Source organism: Mixophyes fleayi, chromosome 3 (assembly GCF_038048845.1).
Source record: "Mixophyes fleayi isolate aMixFle1 chromosome 3, aMixFle1.hap1, whole genome shotgun sequence".
In the NCBI taxonomy this organism is placed as follows: Eukaryota; Metazoa; Chordata; class Amphibia; order Anura; family Limnodynastidae; genus Mixophyes; species Mixophyes fleayi.
Window position 1 is genome coordinate 3,071,192 of NC_134404.1, and position 21,116 is coordinate 3,092,307.

At 45.8% G+C, this 21,116-nt stretch overlaps 1 protein-coding gene across 1 annotated transcript in view; it reads left to right on the forward strand.

Moving 5' to 3' along the window:
* Window positions 1-21,116, forward strand: part of LOC142143304 (thyroglobulin-like) — a 34,730-nt gene that overhangs the window by 3,902 nt on the left and 9,712 nt on the right. Inside the window, exons 2-6 of the mRNA XM_075201030.1 lie at window positions 1,447-1,659; window positions 7,035-7,247; window positions 11,983-12,195; window positions 15,633-15,845; window positions 20,161-20,373. Coding sequence (XP_075057131.1) covers window positions 1,447-1,659; window positions 7,035-7,247; window positions 11,983-12,195; window positions 15,633-15,845; window positions 20,161-20,373 — 1,065 coding nt within the window. The remainder of the gene's footprint in view (window positions 1-1,446; window positions 1,660-7,034; window positions 7,248-11,982; window positions 12,196-15,632; window positions 15,846-20,160; window positions 20,374-21,116) is intronic.

Below are 21,116 nucleotides of genomic sequence, written 5' to 3' on the forward strand. Positions count from 1 at the left end.
AGGACACAGGAGCACAGCAGGTATAGGGGTCTAACAGGACGGCCGGGGGATAGATGAGAGTATTCGTCCTTATCTGTAGGACACAGGAATACAGCATGTGTAGGGGTCTCACAGGAGCACAGCAGGTATAGGGGTCTAACAGGACGGCCGGGGGATAGATGAGAGTATTCGTCCTTATCTGTAGGACACAGGAATACAGCAGGTATAGGGGTCTCTCACAGGACAGCCGGGGGATGGGTGACAGTGTTAGTCCTTATCTGTAGGACACAGGAATGCAGCAGGTGTAGGGGTCTCACAGGAGAGCCTGGGGATGGATGAGTGTATTAGTCCTTATCTGTAGGACACAGGAATACAGCAGGTGTAGGGGTCTCACAGGAGCACAGCAGGGTTTTTAATAGTAGGGAAGATTATTGATCAAAAATAACACTAAAAAAAGAGCGATTACACACAATAACACTTAATGGAATTGGATAAGTAATATACTTTACATGGTGCTTTTGACCCATCATATACTAGTTTGTACTTCCACATGCTACTAGGGGATAATTTAGCCACCAGTCTTAAATGATTATTTAATCTATCACGAGGATCAGTTCAGCTTACTGTGCTACTTTTTATATTGCACTCATCTGCAGGGTGAAGGGGTCTTTTCTCCTCCACCATGCAGGGGATGGAAACTAGACTCTGGGGCTGCAGTCCTGCACTGCTGCAGCCAGAGCTCTGGAACTTTGCTCCATAGAATTCTGTCCTTAGAACCCTTCTGGCACTTCCAGATGGAGCTGTAGTAGCCCAAATAATGCTGGGTCCTTCATAAATGTCACTCCTGCCTAGATCTTGCTGTGCCAGGTACCTGAGATACCCTCATTACCTTCACTCAGTAACAGGATGTGGCAGTCTCCTTCCATCGGTCAGGGACGGTCACCAATGAGCTCCAGTGATCCTCAGATATTAATTACAGATGTTATATAGAAACTTATCTCCTATCAGGAACAGACAATAAATCTTCCCCTGTTATCTTCAGAGAATGATTACTAAAGCAATTTAGAAACTCACATCCAATCAGAAGAAATTTATTAAATTTCTTAAAATTCCACCAAACGGAAATACAATTTTTTCTCTATTTTATGGCAAACAGCTGCACATTTCCACTGCTTCCTCCTTTTTTGCCTCTTTTCAGCTGCTTTAAGTAGCAGTCCACCAAGGAGCAGGAGTTGAGTAGGAGCTAGAGTGTGACCGCATGGTAATGAGATTAGCCATCATCATATTGCATGTGCACCAGTCTGTCCGATCCTTTGTGTGTTAAAATCTTCTGCCAAAATAGATGTGATAGAAGTCAGCTCTACTCCACTTTTGAGCACAGCTGTGTTGTATGTAATAACTAAAGATTAAACATGGTGTCGCTCTGCTCCAAAAAGATTACAATGTGTTGTCATACATGTGTTTCAGAGAGTCTTACTTCCTGCTTAAAGGAACGTCAACTGGCAGGTAAAAAACCTCTAATAGGAGCTTATGTACCTCAGTGTGATGGAAATGGCAACTACAGGCCAATGCAGTGTCATGAGAGCACTGGTATGTGTTGGTGCGTGAGCACAAACGGTAAAGAGATTGCTGGTACAAGAAACTCACCAGGCCAATCACCCCCAACATGTGGAGCTACAGGTAAGACTGTAATATAATATATAACTGCGTCATCCCACAATGCACTGTGTGCTGAGATGTATTATTATTATTATTATTATTATATGCATTATTAATAATAAGATAATTAGTATTAAGTCATGGCAATCATTTAAAATGCACTTTGATTACTCTGGCCCTGATGGAATTAAAAAGACCATCATAGATCGTTACATCTCTTGTTCTAACAGAAACTAAACACTATCACCATGTAGAAGCTGACATCTAGTCATGAACAGACACAGGTAAATTCATTATCAACAGATATTTATATAGCGCCACTAATTTCGCAGCTGTGTACAGAGAATTCACATCAGTACCCAGGGCCGTAGCTAGGGCTGTGCGATAGGGGCGACCGCCCAGGGCGCAATGCTGAAGGGGGGCGCAGTTTAGGAATATTTTAGGTTCATTTGGTTAAAATTGAGGTCTAGGGGGCGGCATTTGTCTTTCTCGCCCCGGCGCTAGAATTCTAAGTTACGGCTATGTCAGTACCTCACATACACACGCAGACACTGGCCTCCCCCACTCCCGTCTCTCCCCCCTCTGCTCTATACTCAATGCTGCCGCAAGACTCATTTTCCTCTCACGCCGCTCCTCCTCTGCCTCCCCTCTCTGCCTTGCTTTACACTGGCTCCCCTTCCCCTACAGAATCCTTTTCAAACTCCTCACCACCACTTACAAGGCTCTCTCCAACTCTACTGCCCCTTATATCTCTAACCTCCTCTCCATTCACACTCCTGCCCACTCCCTGCGCTCGGCCAACAACGGCTGCCCTTCCTCCACTCATATTACGTCTTCCCACTCCAGAATCCAAGACTTTTCCCGTGCAGCTCCCCTTCTCTGGAATGACCTCCCTCGTTCCATCCGTCTGTCTCCTACTCTGTGCTCCTTCAAATGTGCACTCAAAGCTCACCTCTTCCTCAAAGCCTACGAACCATCTACTTAACCCCCATCTCCTCCCTTCTCTCCTCTTGCCTCAACTGGCTGCTCTTGTGCCTGGTCTGTTTACCCTCCGTTAGGATGTAAGCTCGTATGAGCAGGGCCCCCTCCTCTCCTGTCTCCATACCTGTTCTTCCGCTCCGTCTTTACTGCATTTGACTAGTCAGAGTTTCTGAAGTATTGGTACTTTTTGTTCATTGTTCTGTATGGTTTCACCCTGTATAGTCTACTGTTAATACTGTGTGCGGCGCTGCGGAAACCTTGTGGTGCCTAACAAATAAATGATAATAATAATAATAGAGACTAGGGTCAACTTTTGACAGCAGCCAATTAACCTGCTAGTAAGTTTTTTTTTGGAGTGTGAGAGAAAACTGGAGTGCATGGAGAAAACCCACACAAACACAGAGAGAACATACAATCTCCACACAGATAAGACCATGGTCAGGAATTGAACTCATGACCCCAGCACTGTGAGGCACAAGGGCTAACCACTGAGCCACTGTGCTGCCACACATTAGTCTGATAGATTAGAGGGTCAGCTCTGTAGTGCACAAGAAGTCAGCAGATAATAGGCATCATGCATAATTTATATGAAGAGTGGTGTTTATTGCTGAAATGTAGATCTTAAAGAGCTGGTAACTTCACTGTGAGGTAGCGATGACACACCCAAGTGGAACACAAGATTGTACACTCTTTATTTGGTGCTCAGCTGCCTTCTTTTAGACAATTTTTATTCATAAGTTGTCACCGGAATACAACAGGTATAGGGGTCTCACAAGACAGCCGGGGGATGGATGAGAGTGTTAGTCCTTATCTGTAGGACACAGGAATACAGCAGGTATAGGGGTCTCACACGACAGCCGGGGGATGGATGAGAGTGTTAGTCCTTATCTGTAGGACACAGGAATACAGCAGGTATAGGGGTCTCACAGGACAGCCGGGGGATGGATGAGTGTATTAGTCCTTATCTGTAGGACACAGGAATACAGCAGGTGTAGGGGTCTCACAGGACAGCCGGGGGATGGAAGAGAGTGTTAGTCCTTATCTGTAGGACACAGGAATACAGCAGGTATAGGGGTCTCACAGGACAGCCGGGGGATGGATGAGTGTATTAGTCCTTATCTGTAGGACACAGGAATACAGCAGGTAAAGGGGTCTCACAGGACAGCCGGGGGATGGATGAGAGTGTTAGTCCTTATCTGTAGGACACAGGAATACAGCAGGAATAGGGGTCTCACAGGACAGCCGGGGGATTGATGAGAGTGTTAGTCCTTATCTGTAGGACACAGGAATACAGCAGGTATAGGAGTCTTACAGGACAGCCGGGGGATGGATGAGAGTTTTAGTCCTTATCTGTAGGACACAGGAACACAGCAGGTATAGGAGTCTCACAGGACAGTCGGGGGATGGAAGAGAGTGTTAGTCCTTATCTGTAGGACACAGGAATACAGCAGGTATAAGGGTCTCACAGGACAGCCGGGGGATGGATGAGAGTGTTAGTCCTTATCTGTAGGACACAGGAATACAGCAGGTATAGGAGTTTCACAGGACAGATGGGGATGGATGACAGTGTTAGTCCTTATCTGTAGGACACAGGAATACAGCAGGTATAGGAGTCTCACAGGACAGCCGGGGGATGGATGAGAGTGTTAGTCCTTATCTGTAGGACACAGGAATACAGCAGGTATAGGAGTCTCACAGGACAGCCGGGGGATGGATGAGAGTGTTAGTCCTTATCTGTAGGACACAGGAATACAGCAGGTATAGGAGTCTCACAGGACAGCCGGGGGATGGATGAGAGTGTTAGTCCTTATCTGTAGGACACAGGAATACAGCAGGTATAGGAGTCTCACAGGACAGCCGGGGGATGGAAGAGAGTGTTAGTCCTTATCTGTAGGACACAAGAATACAGCAGGTATAGGGGTCTCACAGGACAGCCGGGGGATGGATGAGTGTATTAGTCCTTATCTGTAGGACACAGGAATACAGCAGGTGTAGGGGTCTCACAGGACAGCCTGGGGATGGATGAGTGTATTAGTCCTTATCTGTAGGACACAGGAATACAGCAGGTATAGGGATCTCACAGGACAGCCGGGGGATGGATGAGAGTGTTAGTCCTTATCTGTAGGACACAGGAATACAGCAGGAATAGGGGTCTCACAGGACAGCCGGGGGATTGATGAGAGTGTTAGTCCTTATCTGTAGGACACAGGAATACAGCAGGTATAGGAGTCTCACAGGACAGTCGGGGGATGGAAGAGAGTGTTAGTCCTTATCTATAGGACACAGGAATACAGCAGGTATAAGGGTCTCACAGGACAGCCGGGGGATGGATGAGAGTGTTAGTCCTTATCTGTAGGACACAGGAATACAGCAGGTATAGGGGTCTCACAGGACAGCCGGGGGATGGGTGACAGTGCTAGTCCTTATCTGTAGGACACAGGAATACAGCAGGTGTAGGGGTCTCACAGGACAGCCTGGGGATGGATGAGTGTATTAGTCCTTATCTGTAGGACACAGGAATACAGCAGGTATAGGGATCTCACAGGACAGCCGGGGGATGGATGAGAGTGTTAGTCCTTATCTGTAGGACACAGGAATACAGCAGGAATAGGGGTCTCACAGGACAGCCGGGGGATTGATGAGAGTGTTAGTCCTTATCTGTAGGACACAGGAATACAGCAGGTATAGGAGTCTCACAGGACAGTCGGGGGATGGAAGAGAGTGTTAGTCCTTATCTATAGGACACAGGAATACAGCAGGTATAAGGGTCTCACAGGACAGCCGGGGGATGGATGAGAGTGTTAGTCCTTATCTGTAGGACACAGGAATACAGCAGGTATAGGGGTCTCACAGGACAGCCGGGGGATGGGTGACAGTGCTAGTCCTTATCTGTAGGACACAGGCATACAGCAGGTGTAGGGGTCTCACAGGACAGCCGGCGTATGGATGAGTGTATTAGTTCTTATCTGTAGGACACAGGAGCACAGCAGGTATAGGGGTCTAACAGGACGGCCGGGGGATAGATGAGAGTATTCGTCCTTATCTGTAGGACACAGGAATACAGCATGTGTAGGGGTCTCACAGGAGCACAGCAGGTATAGGGGTCTAACAGGACGGCCGGGGGATAGATGAGAGTATTCGTCCTTATCTGTAGGACACAGGAATACAGCAGGTATAGGGGTCTCTCACAGGACAGCCGGGGGATGGGTGACAGTGTTAGTCCTTATCTGTAGGACACAGGAATACAGCAGGTGTAGGGGTCTCACAGGAGAGCCTGGGGATGGATGAGTGTATTAGTCCTTATCTGTAGGACACAGGAATACAGCAGGTGTAGGGGTCTCACAGGAGCACAGCAGGGTTTTTAATAGTAGGGAAGATTATTGATCAAAGATAACACTAAAAAAAGAGCGATTACACACAATAACACTTAATGGAATTGGATAAGTAATATACTTTACATGGTGCTTTTGACCCATCATATACTAGTTTGTACTTCCACATGCTACTAGGGGATAATTTAGCCACCAGTCTTAAATGATTATTTAATCTATCACGAGGATCAGTTCAGCTTACTGTGCTACTTTTTATATTGCACTCATCTGCAGGGTGAAGGGGTCTTTTCTCCTCCACCATGCAGGGGATGGAAACTAGACTCTGGGGCTGCAGTCCTGCACTGCTGCAGCCAGAGCTCTGGAACTTTGCTCCATAGAATTCTGTCCTTAGAACCCTTCTGGCACTTCCAGATGGAGCTGTAGTAGCCCAAATAATGCTGGGTCCTTCATAAATGTCACTCCTGCCTAGATCTTGCTGTGCCAGGTACCTGAGATACCCTCATTACCTTCACTCAGTAACAGGATGTGGCAGTCTCCTTCCATCGGTCAGGGACGGTCACCAATGAGCTCCAGTGATCCTCAGATATTAATTACAGATGTTATATAGAAACTTATCTCCTATCAGGAACAGACAATAAATCTTCCCCTGTTATCTTCAGAGAATGATTACTAAAGCAATTTAGAAACTCACATCCAATCAGAAGAAATTTATTAAATTTCTTAAAATTCCACCAAACGGAAATACAATTTTTTCTCTATTTTATGGCAAACAGCTGCACATTTCCACTGCTTCCTCCTTTTTTGCCTCTTTTCAGCTGCTTTAAGTAGCAGTCCACCAAGGAGCAGGAGTTGAGTAGGAGCTAGAGTGTGTCCGCATGGTAATGAGATTAGCCATCATCATACTGCATGTGCACCAGTCTGTCCGATCCTTGTGTGTTAAAATCTTCTGCCAAAATAGATGTGATAGAAGTCAGCTCTACTCCACTTTTGAGCACAGCTGTGTTGTATGTAATAACTAAAGATTAAACATGGTGTCGCTCTGCTCCAAAAAGATTACAATGTGTTGTCATACATGTGTTTCAGAGAGTCTAACTTCCTGCTTAAAGGAACGTCAACTGGCAGGTAAAAAACCTCTAATAGGAGCTTATGTACCTCAGTGTGATGGAAATGGCAACTACAGGCCAATGCAGTGTCATGAGAGCACTGGTATGTGTTGGTGCGTGAGCACAAACGGTAAAGAGATTGCTGGTACAAGAAACTCACCAGGCCAATCACCCCCAACATGTGGAGCTACAGGTAAGACTGTAATATAATATATAACTGCGTCATCCCACAATGCACTGTGTGCTGAGATGTATTATTATTATTATTATTATTATATGCATTATTAATAATAAGATAATTAGTATTAAGTCATGGCAATCATTTAAAATGCACTTTGATTACTCTGGCCCTGATGGAATTAAAAAGACCATCATAGATCGTTACATCTCTTGTTCTAACAGAAACTAAACACTATCACCATGTAGAAGCTGACATCTAGTCATGAACAGACACAGGTAAATTCATTATCAACAGATATTTATATAGCGCCACTAATTTCGCAGCTGTGTACAGGGAATTCACATCAGTACCCAGGGCCGTAACTAGGGCTGTGCGATAGGGGCGACCGCCCAGGGCGCAATGCTGAAGGGGGGCGCAGTTTAGGAATATTTTAGGTTCATTTGGTTAAAATTGAGGTCTAGGGGGCGGCATTTGTCTTTCTCGCCCCCTGCGCTAGGATTCTAAGTTACGGCTATGTCAGTACCTCACATACACACGCAGACACTGGCCTCCCCCACTCCCGTCTCTCCCCCCTCTGCTCTATACTCAATGCTGCCGCAAGACTCATTTTCCTCTCACGCCGCTCCTCCTCTGCCTCCCCTCTCTGCCTTGCTTTACACTGGCTCCTCTTCCCCTACAGAATCCTTTTCAAACTCCTCACCACCACTTACAAGGCTCTCTCCAACTCTACTGCCCCTTATATCTCTAACCTCCTCTCCATTCACACTCCTGCCCGCTCCCTGCGCTCGGCCAACAACGGCTGCCCTTCCTCCACTCATATTACGTCTTCCCACTCCAGAATCCAAGACTTTTCCCGTGCAGCTCCCCTTCTCTGGAATGACCTCCCTCGTTCCATCCGTCTGTCTCCTACTCTGTGCTCCTTCAAATGTGCACTCAAAGCTCACCTCTTCCTCAAAGCCTACGAACCATCTACTTAACCCCCATCTCCTCCCTTCTCTCCTCTTGCCTCAACTGGCTGCTCTTGTGCCTGGTCTGTTTACCCTCCGTTAGGATGTAAGCTCGTATGAGCAGGGCCCCCTCCTCTCCTGTCTCCATACCTGTTCTTCCGCTCCGTCTTTACTGCATTTGACTAGTCAGAGTTTCTGAAGTATTGGTACTTTTTGTTCATTGTTCTGTATGGTTTCACCCTGTATAGTCTACTGTTAATACTGTGTGCGGCGCTGCGGAAACCTTGTGGTGCCTAACAAATAAATGATAATAATAATAATAGAGACTAGGGTCAACTTTTGACAGCAGCCAATTAACCTGCTAGTAAGTTTTTTTTTGGAGTGTGAGAGAAAACTGGAGTGCATGGAGAAAACCCACACAAACACAGAGAGAACATACAATCTCCACACAGATAAGACCATGGTCAGGAATCGAACTCATGACCCCAGCACTGTGAGGCACAAGGGCTAACCACTGAGCCACTGTGCTGCCACACATTAGTTTGATAGATTAGAGGGTCAGCTCTGTAGTGCACAAGAAGTCAGCAGATAATAGGCATCATGCATAATTTATATGAAGAGTGGTGTTTATTGCTGAAATGTAGATCTTAAAGAGCTGGTAACTTCACTGTGAGGTAGCGATGACACACCCAAGTGGAACACAAGATTGTACACTCTTTATTTGGTGCTCAGCTGCCTTCTTTTAGACAATTTTTATTCATAAGTTGTCACCGGAATACAACAGGTATAGGGGTCTCACAAGACAGCCGGGGGATGGATGAGAGTGTTAGTCCTTTTCTGTAGGACACAGGAATACAGCAGGTATAGGGGTCTCACACGACAGCCGGGGGATGGATGAGAGTGTTAGTCCTTATCTGTAGGACACAGGAATACAGCAGGTATAGGGGTCTCACAGGACAGCCGGGGGATTGATGAGAGTGTTAATCCTTATCTGTAGGACACAGGAATACAGCAGGTGTAGGGGTCTCACAGGACAGCCGGGGATGGATGAGAGTGTTAGTCCTTATCTGTAGGACACAGGAATACAGCAGGTATAGGGGTCTCACAGGATAGCCGGGGGATGGATGAGAGTATTAGTCCTTATCTGTAGGACACAGGAATACAGCAGGTATAGGGGTTTCACAGAATAGCCGAGGGGATGGAAGAGAGTGTTAGTCCTTATCTGTAGGACACAGGAGTACAGCAGGTATAAGGGTCTCACAGGACAGCCAGGGGATGGATGAGAGTGTTAGTCCTTATCTGTAGGACACAGAAATACAGCAGGTATAGGGGTCTCACAGGACAGCCAGGGGATGGATGAGAGTGTTAGTCCTTATCTGTAGGACATAGGAATACAGCAGGTGTAGGGGTCTCACAGGACAGCTGGGGGATGGATGAGTGTGTTAGTGCTTATCTGTAGGACACATTAATACAGCAGATATAGGGGTCTCACAGGACAGCTGGGGGATGGATGACAGTGTTAGTCCTTATCTGTAGGACACAGGAATACAGCAGGTATATTAGTCTCACAGGACAGTCGGGGGATGGATGAGTGTATTAGTCCTTATCTGTTGGACACAGGAATACAGCAGGTATAGGGGTCTCACAGGACAGCCGGGGGATGGATGACAGTGTTAGTCCTTATCTGTAGGACACAGGAATACAGCAGGTATAGGGGTCTCACAGGACGGCCGTGGGATGGATGAGAGTGCTAGTCCTTATCTGTAGGACACAGGAATACAGCAGGTATAGGGGTCTCACAGGAAAGCCAGGGGATGGATGAGAGTGTTAGTCCTTATCTGTAGGACGCAGGAATACAGCAGGTATAGGGATCTCACAGGACAGCCGGGGGATGGATGAGTGTATTAGTCCTTATCTGTAGGACACAGGAATACAGCAGGTATAGGAGTCTCACAGGAAAGTCGGGGGATGGAAGAGAGTGTTAGTCCTTATCTGTAGGACACAGGAATACAGCAGGTATAGGGGTCTCACAGGACAGCCGGGGGATGGATGAGAGTGTTAGTCCTTATCTGTAGGACACAGGAATACAGCAGATATAGGGGTCTCACAGGACAGCTGGGGGATGGATGACAGTGTTAGTCCTTATCTGTAGGACACAGGAATACAGCAGGTATATTAGTCTCACAGGACAGTCGGGGGATGGATGAGTGTATTAGTCCTTATCTGTAGGACACAGGAATACAGCAGGTATAGGGGTCTCACAGGACAGCCGGGGGATGGATGACGGTGTTAGTCCTTATCTGTAGGACACAGGAATACAGCAGGTATAGGGGTCTCACAGGACGGCCGTGGGATGGATGAGAGTGCTAGTCCTTATCTGTAGGACACAGGCATACAGCAGGTATAGGGGTCTCACAGGACAGCCGGGGTATGGATGAGTGTATTAGTCCTTATCTGTAGGACACAGGAATACAGCAGGTATAGGGGTCTCACAGGACAGCCGGCGGATGGATGACAGTGTTAGTCCTTATCTGTAGGACACAGGAGTACAGCAGGTATAGGGGTCTCTCACAGGACAGCCGGGGGATGGGTGACAGTGTTAGTCCTTATCTGTAGGACACAGGAATACAGCAGGTATAGGGGTCTCTCACAGGACAGCCGGGGGATGGGTGACAGTGTTAGTCCTTATCTGTAGGACACAGGAATACAGCAGGTATAGGGGTCTCACAGGAGCACAGCAGGGTTTTTAATAGTAGGAAAGATTATTGATCAAAGATAACACTAAAAAAAGAGCGATTACACACAATAACACTTAATGGAATTGGATAAGTAATATACTTTACATGGTGCTTTTGACCCATCATATACTAGTTTGTACTTCCACATGCTGGTAGGGGATAATTTAGCCACCAGTCTTAAATGATTATTTAATCTATCACGAGGATCAGTTCAGCTTACTGTGCTACTTTTTATATTGCACTCATCTGCAGGGTGAAGGGGTCTTTTCTCCTCCACCATGCAGGGGATGGAAACTAGACTCTGGGGCTGCAGTCCTGCACTGCTGCAGCCAGAGCTCTGGATCTTTGCTCCATAGAATTCTGTCCTTAGAACCTTCGGGCACTTCCAGATGGAGCTGTAGTAGCCCAAATAATGCTGGGTCCTTCATAAATGTCACTCCTGCCTAGATCTTGCTGTGCCAGGTACCTGAGATACCCTCATTACCTTCACTCAGTAACAGGATGTGGCAGTCTCCTTCCATCGGTCAGGGACGGTCACCAATGAGCTCCAGTGATCCTCAGATATTAATTACAGATGTTATATAGAAACTTATCTCCTATCAGGAACAGACAATAAATCTTCCCCTGTTATCTTCAGAGAATGATTACTAAAGCAATTTAGAAACTCACATCCAATCAGAAGAAATTTATTAAATTTCTTAAAATTACACCAAACGGAAATACAATTTTTTCTCTATTTTATGGCAAACAGCTGCACATTTCCACTGCTTCCTCCTGTTTTGCCTCTTTTCAGCTGCTTTAAGTAGCAGTCCACCAATGAGCAGGAGTTGAGTAGGAGCTAGAGTGTGACCGCATGGTAATGAGATTAGCCATCATCATACTGCATGTGCACCTGTCTGTCCGATCCTTTGTGTGTTAAAATCTTCTGCCAAAATAGATGTGATAGAAGTCAGCTCTACTCCACTTTTGAGCACAGCTGTGTTGTATGTAATAACTAAAGATTAAACATGGTGTCGCTCTGCTCCAAAAAGATTACAATGTGTTGTCATACATGTGTTTCAGAGAGTCTTACTTCCTGCTTAAAGGAACGTCAACTGGCAGGTAAAAAACCTCTAATAGGAGCTTATGTACCTCAGTGTGATGGAAATGGCAACTACAGGCCAATGCAGTGTCATGAGAGCACTGGTATGTGTTGGTGCGTGAACACAAACGGTAAAGAGATTGCTGGTACAAGAAACTCACCAGGCCAATCACCCCCAACATGTGGAGCTACAGGTAAGACTGTAATATAATATATAACTGCGTCATCCCACAATGCACTGTGTGCTGAGATGTATTATTATTATTATTATTATTATTATTATTATTATATGCATTTTTAATAATAAGATAATTAGTATTAAGTCATGGCAATCATTTAAAATGCACTTTGATTACTCTGGCCCTGATGGAATTAAAAAGACCATCATAGACCGTTACATCTCTTGTTCTAACAGAAACTAAACACTATCACCATGTAGAAGCTGACATCTAGTCATGAACAGACACAGGTAAATTCATTATCAACAGATATTTATATAGCGCCACTAATTTCGCAGCTGTGTACAGAGAATTCACATCAGTACCCAGGGCCGTAACTAGGGCTGTGCGATAGGGGCGACCGCCCAGGGCGCAATGCTGAAGGGGGGCGCAGTTTAGGAATATTTTAGGTTTATTTGGTTAAAATTGAGGTCTAGGGGGCGGCATTTGTCTTTCTCGCTCCGGCGCTAGAATTCTAAGTTACGGCTATGTCAGTGCCTCACATACACACGCAGACACTGGCCTCCCCCACTCCCGTCTCTCCCCCCTCCGCTCTATACTCAATGCGGCCGCAAGACTCATTTTCCTCTCACGCCGCTCCTCCTCTGCCTCCCCTCTCTGCCTTGCTTTACACTGGCTCCCCTTCCCCTACAGAATCCTTTTCAAACTCCTCACCACCACTTACAAGGCTCTCTCCAACTCTACTGCCCCTTATATCTCTAACCTCCTCTCCATTCACACTCCTGCCCGCTCCCTGCGCTCGGCCAACAACGGCTGCCTCTCCTCCACTCATATTACGTCTTCCCACTCCAGAATCCAAGACTTTTCCCGTGCAGCTCACCTTTTCTGGAATGACCTCCCTCGTTCCATCCGTCTCTCTCCTACTCTGTGCTCCTTCAAACGTGCACTCAAAACTCACCTCTTCCTCAAAGCCTACGAACCATCTACTTAACCCCCATCTCCTCCCTTCTCTCCTCTTGCCTCACCTGGCTCCTCTTGTGCCTGGTCTGTTTACCCTCCGTTAGGATGTAAGCTCGTATGAGCAGGGCCCCCTCCTCTCCTGTCTCCATACCTGTTCTTCCGTTCCGTCTTTACTGCATATGACTAGTCAGAGTTTCTGAAGTATTGGTACTTTTTGTTCATTGTTCTGTATGGTTTCACCCTGTATAGTCTACTGTTAGTACTGTGTGCGGCGCTGCGGATACCTTGTGGTGCCTAACAAATAAATGATAATAATAATAATAGAGACTAGGGTCAACTTTTGACAGCAGCCAATTAACCTGCTAGTAAGTTTTTTTTTTGGAGTGTGAGAGAAAACTGGAGTGCATGGAGAAAACCCACACAAACACAGAGAGAACATACAATCTCCACACAGATAAGACCATGGCCAGGAATCGAACTCATGACCCCAGCATTGTGGGGCACAAGGGCTAGCCACTGAGCCACTGTGCTGCCACACATTAGTTTGATAGATTAGAGGGTCAGCTCTGTAGTGCACAAGAAGTCAGCAGATAATAGGCATCATGCATAATTTATATGAAGAGTGGTGTTTATTGCTGAAATGTAGATCTTAAAGAGTTGTTAACTTCACTGTGAGGTAGCGATGACACACCCAGGTGGAACACAAGAATGTACACTCTTTATTTGGTGCTCAGCTGCCTTCTTTTAGACAATTTTTATTCATAAGTTGTCACCGGAATACAACAGGTATAGGGGTCTCACAAGACAGCCGGAGGATGGATGAGAGTGTTAGTCCTTATCTGTAGGACACAGGAATACAGCAGGTATAGGGGTCTCACAAGACAGCCAGGGGATGGATGAGAGTGTTAGTCCTTATCTGTAGGACACAGGAATACAGCAGGTATAGGGGTCTCACAGGACAGCCGGGGGATTGATGAGAGTGTTAGTCCTTATCTGTAGGACACAGGAATACAGCAGGTGTAGGGGTCTCACAGGACAGCCGGGGGATGGATGAGAGTGTTAGTCCTTATCTGTAGGACACAGGAATACAACAGGTATAGGGGTCTCACAGGATAGCCGGGGGATGGATGGGAGTATTAGTCCTTATCTGTAGGACACAGGAATACAGCAGGTATAGGGGTTTCACAGAATAGCCGAGGGCATGAAAGAGAGTGTTAGTCCTTATCTGTAGGACACAGGAATACAGCAGGTATAGGGGTCTCTCACAGGACAGCCGGGGGATGGGTGACAGTGTTAGTCCTTATCTGTAGGACACAGGAATACAGCAGGTATAGGGGTCTCACAGGACAGCCTGGGGATGGATGAGTGTATTAGTCCTTATCTGTAGGACACAGGAATACAGCAGGTGTAGGGGTCTCACAGGAGCACAGCAGGGTTTTTAATAGTAGGAAAGATTATTGATCAAAGATAACACTAAAAAAAGAGCGATTACACACAATAACACTTAATGGAATTGGATAAGTAATATACTTTACATGGTGCTTTTGACCCATCATATACTAGTTTGTACTTCCACATGCTGGTAGGGGATAATTTAGCCACCAGTCTTAAATGATTATTTAATCTATCACGAGGATCAGTTCAGCTTACTGTGCTACTTTTTATATTGCACTCATCTGCAGGGTGAAGGGGTCTTTTCTCCTCCACCATGCAGGGGATGAAAACTAGACACTTGGGCTGCAGTCCTGCACTGCTGCAGCCAGAGCTCTGGATCTTTGCTCCATAGAATTCTGTCCTTAGAACCTTCTGGCACTTCCAGATGGAGCTGTAGTAGCCCAAATAATGCTGGGTCCATCATAAATGTCACTCCTGCCTAGATCTTGCTGTGCCAGGTACCTGAGATACCCTCATTACCTTCACTCAGTAACAGGATGTGGCAGTCTCCTTCCATCGGTCAGGGACGGTCACCAATGAGCTCCAGTGATCCTCAGATATTAATTACAGATGTTATATAGAAACCTATCTCCTATCAGGAACAGACAATAAATCTTCCCCTGTTATCTTCAGAGAATGATTACTAAAGCAATTTAGAAACTCACATCCAATCAGAAGAAATTTATTAAATTTCTTAAAATTCCACCAAACGGAAATACAATTTTTTCTCTATTTTATGGCAAACAGCTGCACATTTCCACTGCTTCCTCCTGTTTTGCCTCTTTTCAGCTGCTTTAAGTAGCAGTCCACCAAGGAGCAGGAGTTGAGTAGGAGCAAGAGTGTGACCGCATGGTAATGAGATTAGCCATCATTATACTGCATGTGCACCAGTCTGTCCGATCCTTTGTGTGTTAAAATCTTCTGCCAAAATAGATGTGATAGAAGTCAGCTCTTCTACACTTTTGAGCACAGCTGTGTTGTATGTAATAACTAAAGATTAAACATGGTGTCGCTCTGCTCCAAAAAGATTACAATGTGTTGTCATACATGTGTTTCAGAGAGTCTTACTTCCTGCTTAAAGGAACGTCAACTGGCAGGTAAAAAACCTCTAATAGGAGCTTATGTACCTCAGTGTGATGGAAATGGCAACTACAGGCCAAAGCAGTGTCATGAGAGCACTGGTGTGTGTTGGTGCGTGAGCACAAACGGTAAAGAGATTGCTGGTACAAGAAACTCACCAGGCCAATCACCCCCAACATGTGGAGCTACAGGTAAGACTGTAATATAATATAATATATAACTGTGTCATCCCACAATGCACTGTGTGCTGAGATGTATTATTATTATTATTATTATTATTATTATTATATGCATTATTAATAATAAGATAATTAGTATTAAGTCATGGCAATCATTTAAAATGCACTTTGATTACTCTGGCCCTGATGGAATTAAAAAGACCATCATAGACCGTTACATCTCTTGTTCTAACAGAAACTAAACACTATCACCATGTAGAAGCTGACATCTAGTCATGAACAGACACAGGTAAATTCATTATCAACAGATATTTATATAGCGCCACTAATTTTGCAGCTGTGTACAGAGAATTCACATCAGTACCCAGGGCCGTAACTAGGGCTGTGCGATAGGGGCGACCGCCCAGGGCGCAATGCTGAAGGGGGGCGCAGTTTAGGAATATTTTAGGTTCATTTGGTTAAAATTGAGGTCTAGGGGGCGGCATTTGTCTTTCTCGCCCCGGCGCTAGAATTCTAAGTTACGGCTATGTCAGTACCTCACATACACACGCAGACACTGGCCTCCCCCACTCCCGTCTCTCCCCCCTCCGCTCTATACTCAATGCGGCCGCAAGACTCATTTTCCTCTCACGCCGCTCCTCCTCTGCCTCCCCTCTCTGCCTTGCTTTACACTGGCTCCCCTTCCCCTACAGAATCCTTTTCAAACTCCTCACCACCACTTACAAGGCTCTTTCCAACTCTTCTGCCCCTTATATCTCTAACCTCCTCTCCATTCACACTCCTGCCCGCTCCCTGCGCTCGGCCAACAACGGCTGCCTCTCCTCCACTCATATTACGTCTTCCCACTCCAGAATCCAAGACTTTTCCCGTGCAGCTCACCTTCTCTGGAATGACCTCCCTCGTTCCATCCGTCTCTCTCCTACTCTGTGCTCCTTCGAACGTGCACTCAAAACTCACCTCTTCCTCAAAGCCTACGAACCATCTACTTAACCCCCATCTCCTCCCTTCTCTCCTCTTGCCTCAACTGGCTCCTCTTGTGCCTGGTCTGTTTACCCTCCGTTAGGATGTAAGCTCGTATGAGCAGGGCCCCCTCCTCTCCTGTCTCCATACCTGTTCTTCCGCTCCGTCTTTACTGCATATGACTAGTCAGAGTTTCTGAAGTATTGGTACTTTTTGTTCATTGTTCTGTATGGTTTCACCCTGTATAGTCTACTATTAGTACTGTGTGCGGCGCTGCGGATACCTTGTGGCGCCTAACAAATAAATGATGATAATAATAATAATAGAGACTAGGGTCAACTTTTGACAGCAGCCAATTAACCTGCTAGTAAGTTTTTTTTTGGAGTGTGAGAGAAAACTGGAGTGCATGGAGACAACCCACACAAACACAGAGAGAACATACAATCTCCACACAGATAAGGCCATGGCCAGGAATTGAACTCATGACCCCAGCACTGTGAGGCACAAGGGCTAACCACTGAGCCACTGTGCTGCCACACATTAGTTTGATAGATTAGAGGGTCAGCCCTGTAGTGCACAAGAAGTCAGCAGATAATAGGCATCATGCATAATTTATATGAAGAGTGGTGTTTATTGCTGAAATGTGGATCTTAAAGAGCTGGTAACTTCACTGTGAGGTAGCGATGACACACCCAGGTGGAACACAAGAATGTACACTCTTTATTTGGTGCTCAGCTGCCTTCTTTTAGACAATTTTTATTCATAAGTTGTCACCGGAATACAACAGGTATAGGGGTCTCACAGGACAGCCGGGGAATGGATGAGAGTGTTAGTCCTTATCTGTAGGACAAAGGAATACAGCAGGTGTAGGGGTCTCACAGGACAGCTGGGGGATGGATGAGTGTGTTAGTCCTTTTCTGTAGGACACAGGAATACAGCAGATATAGGGGTCTCACAGGACAGCTGGGGGATGGATGACAGTGTTAGTCCTTATCTGTAGGACACAGGAATACAGCAGGTATAGTGGTCTCACAAGACAGCCGGGGGATGGATGAGAGTGTTAGTCCTTATCTGTAGGACACAGGACTACAGCAGGTATAGGGGTCTCACAAAACAGCCGGGGGATGGATGAGAGTGTTAGTCCTTATCTGTAGGACACAGGAATACAGCAGGTGTAGGGGTCTCACAGGACAGCTGGGGGATGGATAAGAGTGTGAGTCCTTAGCTGTAGGACACAAAAATACAGCAGGTATAGGGGTCTCACAGGATAGCCGGGGGATGGATGAGAGTATTAGTCCTTATCTGTAGGACACAGGAATACAGCAGGTATAGGGGTTTCACAGAATAGCCGAGGGGATGGAAGAGAGTGTTATTCCTTGTTTGTAGGACACAGGAGTACAGCAGGTATAAGGGTCTCACAGGACAGCCGGGGGATGGATGAGAGTGTTAGTCCTTATCTGTAGGACACAGAAATACAGCAGGTATAGGGGTCTCACAGGACAGCCGGGGGATGGATGACAGTGTTAGTCCTTATCTGTAGGTCACAGGAATACATCAGGTGTAGGGGTCTCAGAGGACAGCTGGGGGATGAATGAGTGTGTTAGTCCTTATCTGTAGGACACAGGAATACAGCAGATATAGGGGTCTCACAGGATAGCTGGGGGATGGATGACAGTGTAAGTCCTTATCTGTAGGACACAGGAATATAGCAGGTATAGGAGTCTTACAGGACAGTCGGGGGATGGATGAGTGTATTAGTCCTTATCTGTAGGACACAGGAATACAGCAGGTATAGGGGTCTCACAGGACAGCCGGGGGATGGGTGACAGTGCTAGTCCTTATCTGTAGGACACAGGCATACAGCAGGTGTAGGGGTCTCACAGGACAGCCGGGGTATGGATGAGTGTATTAGTTCTTATCTGTAGGACACAGGAGCACAGCAGGTATAGGGGTCTAACAGGACGGCCGGGGGATAGATGAGAGTATTCGTCCTTATCTGTAGGACACAGGAATACAGCATGTGTAGGGGTCTCACAGGAGCACAGCAGGTATAGGGGTCTAACAGGACGGCCGGGGGATAGATGAGAGTATTCGTCCTTATCTGTAGGACACAGGAATACAGCAGGTATAGGGGTCTCTCACAGGACAGCCGGGGGATGGGTGACAGTGTTAGTCCTTATCTGTAGGACACAGGAATACAGCAGGTATAGGGGTCTCACAGGAGAGCCTGGGGATGGATGAGTGTATTAGTCCTTATCTGTAGGACACAGGAATACAGCAGGTGTAGGGGTCTCACAGGAGCACAGCAGGGTTTTTAATAGTAGGGAAGATTATTGATCAAAAATAACACTAAAAAAAGAGCGATTACACACAATAACACTTAATGGAATTGGATAAGTAATATACTTTACATGGTGCTTTTGACCCATCATATACTAGTTTGTACTTCCACATGCTACTAGGGGATAATTTAGCCACCAGTCTTAAATGATTATTTAATCTATCACGAGGATCAGTTCAGCTTACTGTGCTACTTTTTATATTGCACTCATCTGCAGGGTGAAGGGGTCTTTTCTCCTCCACCATGCAGGGGATGGAAACTAGACTCTGGGGCTGCAGTCCTGCACTGCTGCAGCCAGAGCTCTGGAACTTTGCTCCATAGAATTCTGTCCTTAGAACCCTTCTGGCACTTCCAGATGGAGCTGTAGTAGCCCAAATAATGCTGGGTCCTTCATAAATGTCACTCCTGCCTAGATCTTGCTGTGCCAGGTACCTAAGATACCCTCATTACCTTCACTCAGTAACAGGATGTGGCAGTCTCCTTCCATCGGTCAGGGACGGTCACCAATGAGCTCCAGTGATCCTCAGATATTAATTACAGATGTTATATAGAAACCTATCTCCTATCAGGAACAGACAATAAATATTCCCCTGTTATCTTCAGAGAATGATTACTGAAGCAATTTAGAAACTTACATCCAATCAGAAGAAATTATTAATTATCCCAAAATTCCACCAAACAGAAATACAATTTTGTCTCTATTTTATGGCAAACAGCTGCACATTTCCACTGCTTCCTCCTGTTTTGCCTCTTTTCAGCTGCTGTAATTAGCAGTCCACCAAGGAGCAGGAGTTTAGTAGGAGCTAGAGTGTGACCGCATGGTAATGAGATTAGCCATCATCATACTGCATGTGCACCAGTCTGTCCGATCCTTTGTGTGTTAAAATCTTCTGCCACAATAGATGTGATAGAAGTCAGCTCTACTCCATTTTGAGCACAGCTGTGTTGTATGTAATAACTAAAGATTAAACGGGGTGTCGCTCTGCTCCAAAAATGTTACAATGTGTTGTCATACATGTGTTTCAGAGAGTCTTACTTCCTGCTTAAAGGAACGTCAACTGGCAGGTAAAAAACCCCTAATTGGAGCTTATGTACCTCAGTGTGATGGAAATGGCAACTACAGTCCAATGCAGTGTCATGAGAGCACTGGTATGTGTTGGTGCGTGAACACAAATGGTAAAGAGATTGCTGGTACAAGAAACTCACCAGGCCAATCACCCCCAACATGTGGAGCTACAGGTAAGACTGTAATATAATATATAACTGCGTCATCCCACAATGCACCGAGTGCTAAGGATGTAACATTATTATTATTATTATCATTATTATTATTATTATTATTATTATTATTATTATTTTTAATGAATTTATATTAATGACACAATTAGTGTTAAATAACTGCAATCTTTACCTTACACCTTGAGTACTGTGGTCCTTATGGCATATAGAATCATCACAGATCAGCAGCAGAGACCTGTACATCTCCTGCTCCCTCAGATACTAAACACTATCACCATATAGAAGCTCACCTCCAATCATGATCAGACACTGGTACATCTATCTGATAGATTAGAGTGTCAGCTCTGCAGGGCACAAGAAGTCAGCAGATAATACTTATAGGGGCTTATACAATTGTCGCCATTTTCCGCGGCGTTAAAACTACTACCGTTATTAGAGTAATAGTAAGCTGGATTTCAGCTCCCAGCTCCCTGAGCCGCGAGCAAAAATCCAGCGAGAAAACTACCGTAATAAAGGTAATAGTGCGCCGAGGGCGAGATTTTCATTGTTTCCGCTGACAATTGAATATGCCCCATAATGCAGGATTTACATGAAGAGTAGCTGAGATCTTAAAGAGCTGATAACAACACAGTGAGGTAGTGATGATAAACTAGAGATGCTCACTAACCCCCGAGTTTTGGTTTTGGATCTGGATTACCTTCGTGTTTTGGTTTTGTTTGGTTTTGTTTAGTTATTTTTAACAC